The 17,362-nt window shown below is 40.8% G+C and overlaps 1 protein-coding gene across 32 annotated transcripts in view; it reads left to right on the top strand.

Moving 5' to 3' along the window:
* Window positions 1–17,362, top strand: part of EIF4G3 (eukaryotic translation initiation factor 4 gamma 3) — a 371,563-nt gene that overhangs the window by 72,648 nt on the left and 281,553 nt on the right. For all 32 annotated transcript variants that reach the window (XM_074380218.1, XM_074380217.1, XM_039473805.2 and 29 more), the window contains one exon: window positions 8,449–8,524. Coding sequence is in view for 4 of the 32 variants with exons in the window: in XM_074380213.1 (XP_074236314.1) it covers window positions 8,449–8,524 (76 nt within the window). In the remaining 28 variants the exon portion in view is untranslated. Of the gene's footprint in view, window positions 1–8,448; window positions 8,525–17,362 lie in introns of those variants that run through there.

Raw genomic sequence — 17,362 nt, 5'->3', positions numbered from 1 at the left:
GGTGTGGTCACTCGTGCCTGTAATCTCAACACTTTGGGAGGAAGAGGTGAGAGGATTGCTTGAGCCCAGGAGTTTGAGACTGGCCTGGGCAACATAGGGTGACACCATCTCTACCAAAATTATTAAAGATTAGCTGGGCATGATGGAACACACCTGTAGTCTCAGCTACTTGGAAGACTGAGATGAGAAGATCACTTGAGTCCAGGAGGTTGAGGCTGCAGTAAGCTGAGATCACGCCACTATACTCCAAAAGAAAACAAAATCTAACCTAATGTTTTCTAGTTCTGTACATTCCAGAGATACTAATTGCAAAGATGCAATGATAAAGACAGTATAGTCTTGCAATTCTGAAATCCTAAGAGCTTGGAGAACTTATTCTTTTTCTGGCATTGGCAAATTTCTGGACAGAAGGGCAGAAGTTTGAATATATTTTGCTGCAGAGATATTAATGTAATTGGGGTGCTGCTGTTAGCAAATACACACACACACACACACACACACACACACACAAACACCCTCACCCTCTGTATTTGCTGGTGTTAGCAGACATGCACACACACACACACACACACACACCCCCCCCACACACCCCCCACCCCCCGTATTTGCTTTCTAGTTGTGGAAAAATTCTGATTTCCAATAGGGTTTTTGGTCTTGAATTAACAGCCAGCATTAAGTTGAGTTGAAACAGAGTTTAAAATTGGTAGTTTTATTTCCTTGTATCTCAGTGCAAAAGGTAAAGAGAGCAAAGAAAGAATTGTCCAGGTTAATGTTTGGGCTCAAGGGATCCTGTCATCACAGCTTTCTTAATGGCTGGAACTATAGGTATGCTCCACTGTGTCAGGCTCTTTTTCAAAAATAGGTTAATTTTTCTTTTGTAGGGACTATTAAAAAAAATCCTGGCTTTGAAATTTTTTTTTTTTTTTTTTTTTTGAGACGGAGTTTTGCTCTTGTTACCCAGGCTGGAGTGCAATGACGTGGTCTTGGCTCACCGCAACCTCCGCCTCCTGGGTTCAGGCAATTCTCCTGCCTCAGCCTCCTGAGTAGCTGGGATTACAGGCACGCGCCACCATGCCCAGCTAATTTTTGTATTTTTAGTAGAGACGGGGTTTCACCATGTTGACCAGGATGGTCTCGATCTCTTGACCTCGTGATCCACCCGCCTCTGCCTCCCAAAGTGCTGGGATTACAGGCGTGAGCCACCGCACCCGGCTAAAAAATTTTTAAAAATATTTATAGAGACAGGGTCTGTTGTAGTCTAGGTTGGAGCCAGTTTATTTAAATGGGATTTTTTTAATTTTTGAAAAAACATATTTGTGTGTTTCAGAAGTAATATTAAAAGACTGTAGCTATAGTCAGGTGTGGTGACTCACACTTGTAATCCTAGCACTTTGGGAGGCTGAGGCGGGCGGATTGCCTGAGCTCAGGAGTTTGGGACCAGCTGGGGGAACATGGCGAAGCCCCATCTATACTAAAAATACAAAAAGCCAGCCATGATAGTGCATGCCTGTAGTCCTAGCTACTTGGAAGGCCGAGCCACAGGAGGCTGAGTTATGAGACTTGCTTGAGCCTAGAAGGTGGAGGTTGCAGTGAGCTGAGATTATGCCGCTGAACTCCATACAGCCTGGGTGACAGAGCGAGAGTCTGTCTCAAAAAATAAAAAATAAAATTTAAAAAAGATTATAGCTATATTCAAAGTAACTGTATTTTTAAAAGTACATCTTTTGTGAAATTTTGTTTAATATCTTTGTGAAATAGGGCATAGTTAAGAAATTCTGCTATTATTCTTAGTATTGTAGAAGTTAACTTCCTTTTTATTGTCAGAACTATGTAGAAATTAGAAGTAGAGAAGGCATAAATTAACATCAACATATTGGCCTAAAAAAGAAATAATATAGAAAAAGATCCTTTGCATTATTTCTTTAATCTCCTAATACTGGTTGCCCATTTTGCCTGTACATCAGTATTTACTTGATGACATTTGTATCCTTGCTCTTCCTTTCCATGAGGAAACGGTATCTTGAGTATTTCACTTTAAGAATATTGCTTATGCTGAACATTAGGACAGTAGTTTTTGATGTAGTGGAGTGGGGCAAGGTTTAGGAACATTTAGTTGGGAATTATAAATGGAACTTTAGTGTTTTGGCAGACTGAAAGACAATTTCTGTTTTTTTTCACTTCTTGTTTTCTACTTTGTGAAAATTCACCTTTTAAGGAGGTACTGACTATAAACAATCCCAGTGCCAGATATGATTGCCATAGATTAAGAAGGTTTATTCTAAAGACAGTTCATCCTTCATGAAGTTTCATAACCATTTGTTCTTTAAAATGTATTAGTCCTCTCTTTTCTACATAAGTAGGAAACATTCGTATCATTAATACATATCGTGTAATGGATTCTTGGATTTCTGTGATGATATTTAGTCTCTGCAAGCATATTTGCCTAATTGGCATTTACTGTAATATCTATATAGTGAGTACTTTAATAATCAGAGTCAGTTGTGCTTTAATACTCTTTAACCATCAAATTACATTTTTTTCTGAAATTTGTCTTTTGTTATTATTTTACTAGAAAAAAAGTGGAGAATTTGAAATTTTTCACATTTATATTTCTATTTAGAGTCTTAATTCAGTATTGCATAGCATCTGAATAATCTTATTAGTGGTTTTACTTGTATCTCCTAGTTATATAAATCATAGCAATTTGAACTATGGAAATATCAAGTGGATGTACTACTGTATTTCAATCATGGGTTTTAAAAAAATCAACATGTTCTGGATTATTGTATATGCATGTTACACTGCTTATTTATTGAATTAGAATTTTAAGTAGCACTGTGAAAAGCTGTTACCTTGAGCTCAGAGAGACAAAAACATTCAATGATTTATGCTTGGAGATACAGAGTTTGGTGAGAACTAATAATAAGCACAATGGCAGGCAGAATTAGGAAGGATGTATGTTGTAACGTACAGAGTTTTACATGTGTCATTTATTTGAATTCAAATTCTGCAGAAAATTTCTGGCAGTTCCTGTCTCATACTGATTTATCTAGGCTTTTTTGGTAGAGAAATGTGCTAATTGCAACTTGTTAAAGTATTAAGTTCTGAGATAGGGGAGTGGAGGTGATGGAGAAAAAAAAATGTATTAAGAAATAGGGTTTTGCTGTGTTGCTGTGGCTGGAGTACAGTGGCACAATCTCGGCTCACTGCAACCTACGCCTCCTGGGTTCAAGTCATCCTGCTACAGCCTCCTAAGTAGCTAGGATCACAGGTGTGCATCACCACACTCTGCTAATTTTTGTATTTTTAGTAGAGATGGGATTTCGCCATGTTGGCAGGGCTTGTCTCGAACTCCTGGCATCAAGTGATCCACCCACTTTGGCCTCCCAAAGTGCTGGGATTACAGGCGTGAGCCTCAAGTTCTTTTATTGAGATATAATTCATATATATGCCATAGAATTTATACTTCCAAAGTGTGCAGTTCAGTGATTTTTTTAAACATATTTACAAGGTTGTGAAATTATCAGCACTGTGAATTAAAGGAGAAAATTACTCCATAAAATAAATTCCTTTGGTTTCACTTATTACCTGACCAGTCTGTGGTAGTGGATGTTCGTTTGCCATTGGGCAGATGATTGAGCTTGGGCCAAGCATTCTGGACTTCTTAGAAGTTTTAGGGTGATATGCCATTATCTTTTTTTAAATGAAATAAACCATTGTATTTCTTCCTGTAGTTAGGGCAAACATCTTTTGACCGGGTTGTGACATTTTTCTTATGCAATGAAGTGTTATATTCTTGGATAGCCTAGCGTAATAGAAAGAGCACATGTTTTCGAGTATGGAGAGACCTGGCCTGTGTCTTAACTTAGCCTCATCTTGGGCAAGTTACTTCATCTTGTTGAGCCTGAGTTTACAGGAGAAAATATTAAGGGATTCAGTGAAGATAACATGATTGGTTAGGCTAACAGCTGGGCTTGAGATTCAGATCTTCTGTTTCTATTTTCAGTTTTTGGTAGGACATTTTATTTTAATGTAATTGTTTTTCATTCAAAAGATCTTTTAAGACAATGTATTACTTCACAATAGTTTGTTGATAGTTTACAGGGAGTTAAATAAATGAAATCAACGTTATTTATTTGTGGCTATGGAGAAAGAATGTTACTGGACTATTGACCAAATATATGATTGTCTCTTTAGAAATCTTTTATTTATAGCAATCTTATTATATAACAAGGTAAGTAAGAGAAATCAGGATTCCTAACTTTCTCTTTGTTAAGGGTAAGTGGAGTGACTCAGCATTTTGGTTGTAGTAGTGATAATCATTTTCTTTTATTATTATTATTATTATTATTTTTTTTTTTTTGAGACGGAGTTTCGCTCTTGTTACCCAGGCTGGAGTGCAATGGCGCGATATCGGCTCACCACAACCTCCGCCTCCTGGGTTCAGGCAATTCTCCTGCCTCAGCCTCCTGAGTAGCTGGGATTACAGGCATGTACCACCATGCCCAGCTAATGCTTTTTTGTATTTTTGGTAGAGACAGGGTTTTACCATGTTGACCGTGATGGTCTCGATCTCTTGACCTCGTGATCCACCCGCCTCGGCCTCCCAAAGTGCTGGGATTACAGGCTTGAGCCACCGCGCCCGGCTTCTTTTATTATTAATTATTTTCTAAATCCTGAGAATCTGTGAAGATACCTATTTGAAATCCTATTCTCACATAGCAAGAATTAGCCCTGGCTAGAGAAAGCAATAGTACTTGTCACTGTAGAAGAAAGAATGGCCTTATGTTTTCCACCATTGTGTAACCACACTGCAGAACTCAAGTGCAAAGAAAATTTTTTTTCAGCTAAGGAATAGTCTTTATTCTGAGTTAATTGATAAGTGAACATTTTAAGGGCTTTTGTTCTAAAACTTTTTAGGTGTATTATATACACACACACGTATATATACACACACACACACATGCATATGTGTATATATATACATGAACATGCACTTTGGGTAAAGTTTTTTCTTTATGAAATCTTTTTTTTCATATGGAGTCTCGCTGTGTCGCCAGGCTGGAGTGCAGTGGCACAATATCAGCTCACTGCAGCCTCCGCCTCCTGGGTTGAAGTGATTGTTCCGCCTCAGCCTCCTCAGTAGCTGGGACTAAGATGTGTTCCACCATGCCCAGCTAATTTTTGTATTTTTGTTAGAGATGGGGTTTCACTATGTTGGCTAGAATGGTCTCGGTCTCCTGACCTTGTGAGCCTCCTGCCTCAGCCTCCCAAAGTGCTGGGATTACAGGCATGAGCCACTGTGCCTGGCCATGAAGTGTTTTAATTTTGTTATTTCTCTTTTTTTTGAGACGGAGTATCCCTCTGTTGCCCAGGCTGGAGTGTGGTGGTGTGATCTGGGCTCACTGCAACCTCCGCCTCCTGGGTTCAAGTGATTCTCCTGCCTCAGCTTCCCAGTAGCTGGAAGTACAAGTGTGCACCACCACACCCAGTTAATTTTTGTGTTTCTAGTAGAGATGGGGTTTTGCCATGTTGGCTAGGCTGGTCTTGAATTCCTGACCTCAAGTCATCTGCCTGCCTTGGCCTCCCAAAGTGCTGGGATTACAGGAGTGAGCCACCGCACCCGGCCTAGCTTTGCTATTTTTCAGTGCAGCATTTTAAAAACAGTTCTCAGTGTCTAGGAAATAATGGCAATGCTTTTAACTGTTGTCTGAGGTTGCTCGTTTAAAGAGCTCTGTAGAAACTTACAGTGTGACTAATTTTAATGATTAAAGTACAAAATTTTTTGCTTTCCCTTTTCTTTTTCTTTGCTTTTTTTTTTTTTTTTTTTGAGATGAAGTTTTGCTCTCGTTGCTCAGGCTGGAGTGCAATGGCACGATCTTGGCTTACCGCAACCTCTGCCTCCCGGGTTCAAATGATTCTCCTTTCTCAGCCTCCTGAGTAACTGGGATTACAGACATGCACCACTACGCCCAGCTGATTTTGCATTTTTAGTAGAGACGGTTTCTCCATGTTGGTCAGGCTGGTCTTTAACTCCCGACCTCTGTGATCTGCCCACCTCATCCTTCCAGAGTGCTGGGATTACGGGTGTGAGCCACTGCTCCCAGCTCCTTGTTCTGTCTCTCTGTAAACTTACAGTAGACTGTGGCTGCTTAGATGTAAAATATTTTACTTCTAATGATTCTTTCAGACTGTGGCAACTTAACGGTCATTCTTAAAAACTTATTTGCAGCTCTATTGAATTAGAAAGAAATATGATATGAAAAGTACTAAAGCTGGGCACTGAGGCTCATGCCTGTAATCTCAGCACTTTGGGAGGCCGAGGCGGGTGGATCATGAGGTCAAGAGATCGAGACCATCCTGGCCAACATGGTGAAACCCAGTCTCTACTAAAAAATACAAAAATTAGCTGGGTGTGGTGGCGCATGCCTGTAGTCCCAGCTACTTGGGAGGGTCAGGCAGGAGAATTGTTTGAACTTGGGAGGCAGAGGTTGCCGTGAGCCCGAGATTGGGTCACTGCATTCCAGCTTGGCGCCTGGTGACAAACTGAGACTCTGTCTCAAACAAAAAAGTACTAAATATTTTTGTTAGGTTGAAGGAAAGAATCTCATTTTGGATTAGTATTCTTCTTAATTTTTTGAGGCAGGCTCTCGCTGTGTTCTCCAGGCTGGAATGCAGAAGTGTGATCATGACTCACTGCAGCCTGGACCTCCTGCACTCGGGTGATCCTCCTGTCTCAGCCTTTGAAGTAGCTGGGGTATAGGCTTGTGTCACCACACTTGGCTAATTAAAAAAATTTTTTTGAAGATTAGCCAACATGGTTGGTTAGGCTAACAGGTTTCCTATGTTGCCCAGGCTGGTTTCGAACTCTTGGGCTCCAGCAATCTACTGCCTCAGCCTCCCAACATGCTGAGATTACAGGTGTGAGCCATCGCACCCACCCCAGGTTACTATATTTAGGGTCATTGAAAAATACATTTAAATCATACAAATAATTCATAGTTTTTATAATATAGTGATATTACAGTAGTATTTGTAATAACATTATAACAAACAATACAATTATGCAAATCCACCATCCAGAGTTAATTGCTGTAGATCTTTTGGTGCCAGTCTTTTGGTTGTTATTCTTGAATAGGTCCAGAATTTAAGAAAATACTAGTATTTTTTATTCCAAAAATATCACCTTACCAAGTAGAAGAGGTTACATCTTTCTGTTTTGAAGCTGAATAAAATGATAGTCTTTTGTGTTTTAATAGAATGTCCTGCCAACATCATGAAATATTTTACACTAAATTATGGTGGATAGCCTCTTTTTAAAAATAGGGAGCTGGTGGTGACTATCAGGAAAGTAACATAAAATAGAAAAAGAAACAACTGTATTTGCCATTTCTTTTTCTTTTTTTTTCTTTTTTTTTGAGACAGGGTGTTGCTCTGTTGCCAGGCTGGAGTGCAGTGGCATGATCTCAGCTCATTACAACCTCCTTCTCCCAGCTTTAAGCCATTCTCCTGCCTCAGCCTCCTGAGTAGCTGGGACTACAGGCGTACACCACCATGCCCAGCTAAGTTTTTGTACTCTTAGTAGAGGCGGAGTTTCACCATGTTGGCCCAGATGGTCTCAATCTCTTGACCTTGTGATCTGCCCGCCTTGGCCTTCCAAAGTGCTGTGGGATTATTGACGTGAGCCGCTGCACCCGCCCTGTATTTGCCATTTCTATGTAGTTAAAATGGAGTGGACCTTTGTCAGCAATTTTCACTTGATGAACAAATCTTATCCTTGTGAATATTTTGCTTGTGTACTTCCTTAGTTTTAGTTTTTTGTTTTTTGAGACAGAGTCTTGCTCTATTGATTAGGCTGGAGTGCTGTGCACAGTCATTCCTCACTGCAAACTCAAGACTTCTGTGTTCAAGTGATCCTACCACTTAAAGCCTCCTGAGTTGCTGATACTACAGGTGCTGGCGACCACACTCGGCTAATTTAATAGAGATAGGGTCTGGCTGTGTTGGCCAGGCTTGTCTTGAACTCTTGAGCTTTAGTGATTCTCTCAATTTGACCTCCCAAAGTGTTGAGATTATAAGCATGAGCCACTGTGCCCAGCTGTTTTTTTTTTTCTTTTTTTTTCTTTTTTTTTTTCAGTAGAAAGTAAAGGTGGCAGAGTCTCATCATGGGCCTAAAATTTGGCACTTCAATATAGTTGTGTTTATTTTGAGTTTCCCTGGAACGTTTATCATGGGAAGGCTTTTGAAGAGATTGATTTAATTATTTTAGGACATCTGAATAATTTTATATTGTAGTTTTAGTGGAGAAGTATATAACTCAATAATTGGGTGGAAATATACAACTCACTAATTGGAAAATGCTTAAGTTGTTGGTGGAATTTTGTGGTGGCAAGTTTCTCTGTTAAGCATCCATTTTTGAATTCTGTTATCCTTAACTCGCTCTTCTAGAATTCCTAGAGGACCTGTGCAACAGCCTCTTGAGGATCGAATCTTCACTCCCACTGTCTCAGCAGTCTACAGCACGGTGAGTGTCTGAAGGTTGTCACATAGTGTGTGTGCTTTTGTGTGTGAATCCTTGTTATTGCAGGCAGTGTTTGTTTGACAAATGACAAGTTTTTGGCAAAAAGTTAAGTGAATTTCTGAATAGAATGAGATGTCTATAATAGAATAAGGCGAATAGGCCCTTTCCCCATAGAGATCTAAGAAATGGAGTAAAACAAATACCATGTTAAGATAGAGTGACCTGTCTTATTTTTCCTTTCTATAAATATTAACCTCTGTATTATTACTATTATTATTATTATTTTTGAGATGGAGTTTCACTCTGTTGCCCAGACTGGAGTGCAGGGGTGTGATCTTGGCTCACTGCAACCTCTGCCTCCTGGGTTCAACTGATTCTTCCACCTCAGCCTCCCATGTAGCTGGGACTACAGGCATGGGCCACCACAGTTGGCTAATTTTTGTATTTTTAGTACAGACAGGGTTTCGTCATAGTGGCCAGGCTGGTCTCAAACTTCTGACCTCAAGTGATCCATCTCCCTTGGCCTCCCAAAGTGCAGCCTTGTATTATTCTTTTTTGACACTTAATTTTATTTTCTTTTAGGATTTTTCTTAAAAATGTTACCAGTTTACCATTTTCTAAACTTTAAATTTAAAATATTTTACTTTTTATTCTCCCTGATTACATATTTTTAAAATGCTGAAAATGTAGAAGAGTGAACACTGTTTTCTTTCTAATTTTGAGAAAGAATTTTGCTCTTGTTGCGCAGGCTTGAGTGCAGTGGCATGATTATGGCTGACGGCAGCCTTGAACCGCTGGCCTCAAGTGATCTTCCTGCCTCAGTCTCCCAAGTAACTGGGACTGCAGTCACATGCTACTATGACTAAAAATATTTTTGGCGGATGCAGGGTCTTAATATGTTGCCCAGGCTGGTTAGACTCCTGAGCTCAAGCAATCCTCCTGCCTCTGCCGCCCAAAGTGCTGGAATTATAGCCAGTGAGCCATTATGGCCAGCCCATTTAATTTTTTAATATTAGATAGTTGATTCAAATTCATAAATGAAGGGAGAATAATTATTTATTTTGAGGACTCTTACTTTGTTGTGCAGGCTAGTTTCAAGTTCCTGGACTCAAGTGATCCTCACACCTCGACCTCCTAAAGTGCTGGGATTATAGTTGTGAGCCACCATGCCCAGCCATATGAAAGGGAATTTAAAAATTTGAGGATGAAGGTAATAATATTAGAAGCAAATTCTAGGTGTGTTAAAGTGAACTTAATGTAATTTAGGGGAATTAGGGAGTGAAACCTATCTTTTAAATGTTTTGGCTCAACATACCATTTATTCCTGTGGATATAGATAGGACGCCTTAAAAGGGACTCAGTCTACTGAGGATGATAAGAAAATAAATAATTGTAATATAAAGTGATATGATGGAAAAGTGATTCTTATTATTTTGGGTTATGAATCACTGTTAGAATATGAAAATAGTTGTAATACCTTCTCTTTCAAGAAGAACTTATATTCAGTGTTTATGTATAATTTCAGAGTTTCCCAGATGTCTATCAGGTCATTTCTTTTTTTTCTTTATTTTATTTTATTTTTTGAGATAGAATCTCACTCTGTTGCCCAGGCTGGAGTGCAGTGGCTCAATCTTGGCTCACTGCAACCTCTGCCTCCCAGTTAAAGTGATTCTCCTGCCTCAGCCTCTTGAGTAGCTGTGATTATAGGCTTGTACCACTACACCTGGCTAATTTTCATATTTTTAGTAGAGATGAGATTTCACCATATTGTTTAGGCTGGTCTCAAACTCCTGACCTCAAGTGATCTGCCCAACTCAGCCTGTCAAAGTGCTGGGATTACAGGTGTGAGTCACCATACCCGGCCTCATCAGGCCATTTATTAGCTCCAGATTAAGAACCTTTGATTAGAGATGTGAATATGTTAATTCAATGGAAAGGAAGAGGTGACTGCACTGAGATTGTGTCACTTAATGGAGAAGATGCAAGACCTCTATAGTTAGAGAAGGGAAGGCAAAGCCTTCTAGGAAGTGAAGATTCAGAGGCCTGGTTAGTGGAATGGCTAGTAGTCAATTTGCTGTGACATATGAAGTGAAATAAAGAATCTGTAGGTCAGTTTGGGGGTTTTAAGCTGATCTTTGTATATTATGCCAATTAACCAGGAATGGTGGCATGTGCCTATAGTCCCAGGTACTCTAGAAGCTGAAGCAAGAGGATCAACTGAGGCAGGAGTTCAAGGCTGTAGTGAGCTTTGATCAAACCTCTACGTTCCAGCCTAGGTGACAAGAGTGAGACCCTCATTCAAACAAACAAACAAAAAAGAGTATCATGTATCATGCAGGTAATAGGTAGGATAGTTTTTCCTGGGCTTTCTGAAACAAGGCTCAGTAACACCTGTGATAGATCAATTAATTATTTCCACAGCTTCATTCAGTCTTAGAATTGACCCAGGTTTGTTTTTTTTTTTTAAATCCAGTTTTGATTGTAAATTATCTGGTCACCCTAATCATTAGGAACCTTCAGTTCACATTGAAAAATAACCTTTGTCTGAGTGTGCTGTCTCCTACCCATGATCCCAGCGCTTGGGGAGGCCAAGGCGGGAGGATTGCTTGAACCTAGTAGTTCAATACCAGCCTGGGCAACATAATGAGACCCCATCTCAACAAAAAATTAAAAACAAACAACAACAACAACAAAAATTGGCCAGTCTGTAATCCCAGGACTTTAGGAGACTGAGGCAGGCAGATCATCTGAGTTTGGGAGTTCAAGACCCAGAAGGCGGTGAGCCAAGATTGTGCCATTGCACTCCAGCAACCTGGGCAACCAGAGGAAAACTACGTCTCAAAAAAAGAAAGAAAGAAAGAAAGAAAAACTAGCTAGGCATGGTGGTACAAGCTTGTAATCCTAGGGAGCTGGGAGACTGAGGCAGGAGTATCACTTGAGCCCAGGAGGTCGAGGCTGCAGTGTGATACATGATTGTTCCACTGCATTCCAGCTTGCTCAATAGAGCAAGACCCTGTGTCTTAAGAAAAAACAAAATCTTAAAGTATTTTTTTCTGGCCAGGTGTGGTAGTTCACACCTATAATCCCAGCACTTTGGGAGGCCAAGGCGGGCGGATCATGAGGTCAGGAGTTACAGACCAGCCTGGCCAATATGGTGAAACCCTGTCTGTACTGAAAATACAAAAATTAGCTGAGCATGGTGGTGCATGCCTGTAGTCCCAGCTACTTGGGAGGCTAGGGCAGAAGAATCACTTGAACCCGGAAGGCAGAGGTTGCAATCAGCCAAGGTCATGCCACTGCACTGCAGCTTGGGCAACAGAGCGAGACTCTGTCTTAAAAATAATAATAATAATGGTAATTTTTTTCTGGCTGGGCACCGTGGCTGACACCTGTAATCCCAGCACTTTGGGAGGCCGAGGTGGTTGGACCGTGAGTTCAGGAGGAGTTCAAGACCAGCCTGGCAAAGATGGTGAAATCCTGTCTCTATTGAAAATACAAAAATTAGGCCAGGCGCGGTGGCTGTAATCCCAGCACTTTGGGAGGCCAAGGCGGGTGGATCACGAGGTCAAGAGATCGAGACCATCCTGGTCAACATGGTGAAACCCCGTTTCCAAAAAATACAAAAAAAAAAAAAAAAGGAGCTGGGCATGGTAGCATGTGCCTGTAATCCCAGCTACTCAGGAGGCTGAGGCAGGAGAATTGCCTGAACCCAGGAGGCGGAGGTTGCGGTGAGCTGAGATCGCACCATTGCACTCCAGCCTGGGTAACAAGAGCGAAACTCCGTCTCAAAAAAAAAAAAAAAAAAAAGAAAATACAAAAATTAGCCGTGCATGGTGATGGGCTATTCAGGAGGGTGAGGCAGAGAATTGCCTGAACCTGGAGGTGGAGGTTGCAGTGAGCTGAGTTTGTACCGCTGCACTCCAGCCTGGGCGATAGAGCGAGATTGCGTCTCAAAAAAAAAAAAAAAGAAAACTTACTTTTTAATAAATTGTTTTTATTCTTAGTAATTTAAATCTCTTTCACTTTTACAATGTTGTAGGACACGCTCTTAACTGAATGGGTAGGTATGGTGTTATGTGTATATATATATAGGTTTTCATTTGCTGATCGTAGTTTATAACTCCCATGTCCCGTTTTACAGTCTATAGTGTTGGGTATTGTTAGGCTTCAGGGGCAGACCTCAGGAAATAAAACCTTTTTTGCCCTCTTTTCACCTGCCCCAAAGCAGGACTCTAATCTTACCCCACTTTTCTGATTTTGGGTCTTAAGTTTCTCCAGACAGAGGGTCCTAACCCTATACACGGTTATGGGGGAAGAGGAATGCTAAAGTCTTGTAGCTTCCATAAAAGGACTGGGTTCGGAGAGCTTCCAGATAGCTGAACACATGGTGGGAGGCACACCCAGGGAGGGAGGGCATGGAAGCGTCACATCCCTTTCCCCATACCTCACCTTATGTGTCTTTTTATCTGTATCCTTTGTAGTATCCTATATAATAAACCAGTAAACCTCTGTAAGTGTTTCCCTGAGTTCTGTGAGCCACTCTAGAAGATTAGTTAAACGTAAAGATGGGGTTGTGAGAACCACAGCTTGAAGCTAGTTGGTCAGAAGTTCCTGAGCTAAATGATGTCTGAGTGTTGGGGGGCAGTCTTGAGGGGATTGAGCCCCCTAACCTGTAGGATATGATACTATCTCTAGGTAGATAATGTCAATGTCTGAATTGGAGGACACCCAACTGGCGTCCACTGTTTGATGCAGGTGGACTGTCTCTTCTGTATTGATGATTGTTGTGGTGTAAGAATAGAGAAAAAACAGTTTGAGAGAGTTTTTCTGAAAACTGTAGGAAAGTGATTGACTGGGTGCTTTGAAGCCCTTAGTCTCCCTTTTTCTTAGCCCCAGGATTATGTATTGATTATTATTCCTCTAGTGTTTTAAGTTCTTTGGCATCATTCCTTCATGACGTAAAAGTTAACCCTCAGTTCACCTCCTACTGCCTTAGTATATGGTGTCCATAGGTCACTTTCTTTTTTTTTTTTTTTTTTTTTTTTTGAGACGGAGTTTCGCTCTTGTTACCCAGGCTGGAGTGCAATGGCGCGCTCTCGGCTCACCGCAACGTCCGCCTCCTGGGTTCAGGCAATTTTCCTGCCTCAGCCTCCTGAGTAGCTGGGATTATAGGCATGCACCACCATGCCCAGCTAATTTTTTTTTTTTGTATTTTTAGTAGAGACGGGGTTTCACCATGTTGACCAGGTTGGTCTCGATCTCTCGACCTCGTGATCCACCGCCTCGGCCTCCCAAAGTGCTGGGATTACAGGCTTGAGCCACCGCGCCCGGCCCATAGGTCACTTTCATTGAGTTGGTTAAACTTATTGAAAGGCTTGAAAGACTCCTGGACCATCTAAAAATTAAAGATTATGCTTTCTTATATCTGGTATTTAGGCTTTATAAACTAATATCTGCCATTTTACATAATAGGGATTTGCTGACAATCAAAGCAGCATTAAAAGTTGGACTTGGCCGGGCATGGTGGCTCACACCTGTCATCCCAGCACTTTGGGAGGCCAACATGGTAGGAGGATTGCCTGAGCTCAGGAGTTTGAGACCAGCCTGGGCAACATGGTGAGACCTGATCTCTCTATTATTTTTATTTATTTATTTATTTTTATTTTTATTTTTATTTTTATTTTTATTTTTTATTTTTTTGAGACAGAGTTTCGCTCGTTACCCAGGCTGGAGTGCAATGGCGCGATCTCGGCTCACCACAACCTCTGCCTCCTGGGTTCAGGCAATTCTCCTGCCTCAGCCTCCCGAGTAGCTGGGATTACAGGCATGCGCCACCATGCCCAGCTAATTTTTTGTATTGTTAGTAGAGACGGGGTTTCACCATGTTGACTAGGATGGTCTCGATCTGTTGACCTCGTGATCCACCCGCCTCAGCCTCCCAAAGTGCTGGGATTACAGGCTTGAGCCACCGCACCCGGCTATTTATTTATTTTTTTGAGACGGAGTTTCACACTTGTTGCTCAGGCTGGAGTGCAATAGTGTCATATCTGCTTACTGCAAACTCCACCTCCCAGGTTCAGGCTCCTGCCTCAGCCTCCTGAGTAGCTGGGATTACAGGTGTGCAGCATCACGCCCAGCTAATTTTATATTTTTAATAGAGACGGGATTTCTCCATGTTGGTCAGGCAGGTCTCAAAGTCCTGGCCTCACTTGATCTGCCCGCCTGGGCCTCCCATAGTGCTGGATTACAGATGTGATCCATCACACCCAGCCCCCTGTCTTTTATATTTTTTAAAAATGAAGAAAAATAAGTTGGGGCTGTGTGCAGTTGGCTTATGCCTTTAATCCCAGCACTTTGGGAGGCTGAGGTGTGTGGATCATTCGAGATCAGGAGTTCCAGATCGGCTTGGCCAACACTGTGAAACTCTGCCTCTACTAAAAATACAAGCAATTAGCTGGGTGTGGTGGCATGAGCCTGTAATCCCAGCTATTCAGGAGGTTGAGGTATAAGGATTGCTTGAACCCAGGAGTCAGAGGTTGCAGTGAACTGAAATTGCACCACTGCACTCCAGCTTGGGTGACAGAGCAACCGTCTTAAAAAAAAAAAAAAAAAAGACTCATCTGCCTGAATGTGTTCGTATTACATTTAGTCTAGTTATTTTATATTTGTTTTTTTTTTTTAACCTGATTTATGCAAATTTGTCCTGGGAACATTTATCAGGGATGAGAGGGAAGCTTATGCCATTATTCCTTATTAGCCATAATTGAGTGATTGATCATATGAACAAGAAAAGAATCAAGCACATATTGTTAAAAGGTCTAGTAGAGCTGCATATGTTAAATGGTGGGGGGAAATGTCGAAACTAAAGAAACATAGGTTAATTTGAAATATTAATTGATAATTTTTGTATATTGGCAGGCCTTTGCAATATAAACTATGGAGTTTTACTATATTGTATAATTTTGTCTTATATATGTTACTTAGAGAAATTAGATTTTATGATTGTCAGGCTAGTATTTCTGATACAATTGCAGAGATGAACTTAATAGTAGAATAATGACTACTAAAAGAAGGAGCAGTTTATATTCTATGAGATCAGAAGATTGTCTTAATAACTGCTTATGAAAAAATTTTATAAATTATTTAAATTGCTTCTTAATAAATAGTTTTTATTTTTTCATTTTTTTGAGACAGGGTCCTCCCCTCTTGCACAGGCTGGAGTATGGTGACGTGCTTTCAGCTGACTATAGATAATTCCTCTTCAATGCCATAAAATTTATTTTCTTCTTTCTTTCCTCTCTCTTTTTTTTTTGGCTGAGACAGGGTCTCTCTCTGTTGCTTAAGGTGGAATGCAGTGGCACGATCATGGCTCACTAAAGCCTTAAACCCCTGGGCTCAGGCAATTCTCCTCCCGCAGCTTCCCAAGTAGTTACGACTACAGGCGTACATCATCATGCCTGGCTAATTTTTAAATTTTTTGTAGAGATGAGATCTTGTTATGTTGCCCAGGCTGGTCTCTAATGTCAGGGCTCATGCAATTCTTCTGCCTCAGCCTTCCAGAGTGCTGGGATTACAGGCATGAGCCACCATGCCCAACTATGCCGTAAAATTTCATATCTTTTTTTTTTTTGAGACAGTGCAGTGGCTCAGCCATGGTTTGCTGCAGCCTCAATCTCTTAGGCTCAAGAGATCCTCTTACCTCAGCCTCCCAAGTAGCCAGGGCTACAGATGTACACCATGACTCCTGGCTAATTCAAAAACCTTTTTTTTTTCCTTCTTTGTAGAGACAAGGTCTCTCTGTGTTGCCCAGGCTGGTCTTGAACTCCTGAACTCAAGCAATTTTCTTACCTCAGCCTCCTAGAGTGTTGGGATTACAGGTGTGAGCCACTGCTCCTGTCCTCATGATCCATTTAGCCATTTTATAGTTTATAAAATCTTGATTGTTTTACCCTAAAGCTTTGTTTAATTAGAAAACCATGCTTTTATTTCTTTTGCCAGGTCACTGTTGAGTATTTGCCAGGTCACAGTTGAGTAGACCATGATATCAGTGGACACACCTCACCAGAGACAAAATTTAGCTTGGGTTGGTCAATATTCTTTAGGCAATGGTGTCTAGCTGGATATAAATCTATTTAATTGTCCTAGCATCTAGCACAGATGGCAAATACATCAATTACACTGAAGATTTATTTATACTTTATTTAGAAGAACCATTTTATTTATTTATGTTTACATCTCTGCTTTTAAAAATTGATAATTATTTGTGGGATACATGTGTTATTTAATTAATTTATTTCTTTGCTTGCATTGCTCAGGCTGCAGTGCAGTTGTGCCATCTCTGCTCACTGTAACCTCTGCCTCCTGGGTTCACGTGATTCTCCTGCCTCAGCCTCCCTAGTAGCTGGGACTACAGGTGTGCGCCACGCCTGGTGAATTTTTGTATTTTTAATAGAGACAGCATTTCACCATATTGGCCAGGCTGGTCTCAAACTTCAGACCTTAAGTGATCTGTCTAGTTTGGCCTCCCAAAGTGCTGGTGTTACAGGCATGAGCCAACCGTGTCCAGCCACAAGTGTTATTTTGATACATGCAAATAATGTGTGGTAGTCAAATCAGGGTGATGAATTAGGGTATTCATCACCTCAAATATTTATCTTTTGGTGTTGGGAACATTTCAAATCTTCTAACTATTTTGAAATACACATGTGAACTATGTTCGCCCTACTCTGCTAATACTAGAACTTACTCCTTTTATCTAACTGTATGTTTGAACCCATTAACCAACCAGTCTTCATATCTCTCACCACCCTTCCTTGCTTCCCAGCCTCTGGTAACCATCTT

This window comes from Saimiri boliviensis, chromosome 11 (genome assembly GCF_048565385.1).
Source record: "Saimiri boliviensis isolate mSaiBol1 chromosome 11, mSaiBol1.pri, whole genome shotgun sequence".
Classification (NCBI taxonomy): Eukaryota; Metazoa; Chordata; class Mammalia; order Primates; family Cebidae; genus Saimiri; species Saimiri boliviensis.
The sequence above is the reverse complement of the archived record's forward strand: the minus strand, read 5'-3'. Positions and strand labels throughout refer to the sequence as shown.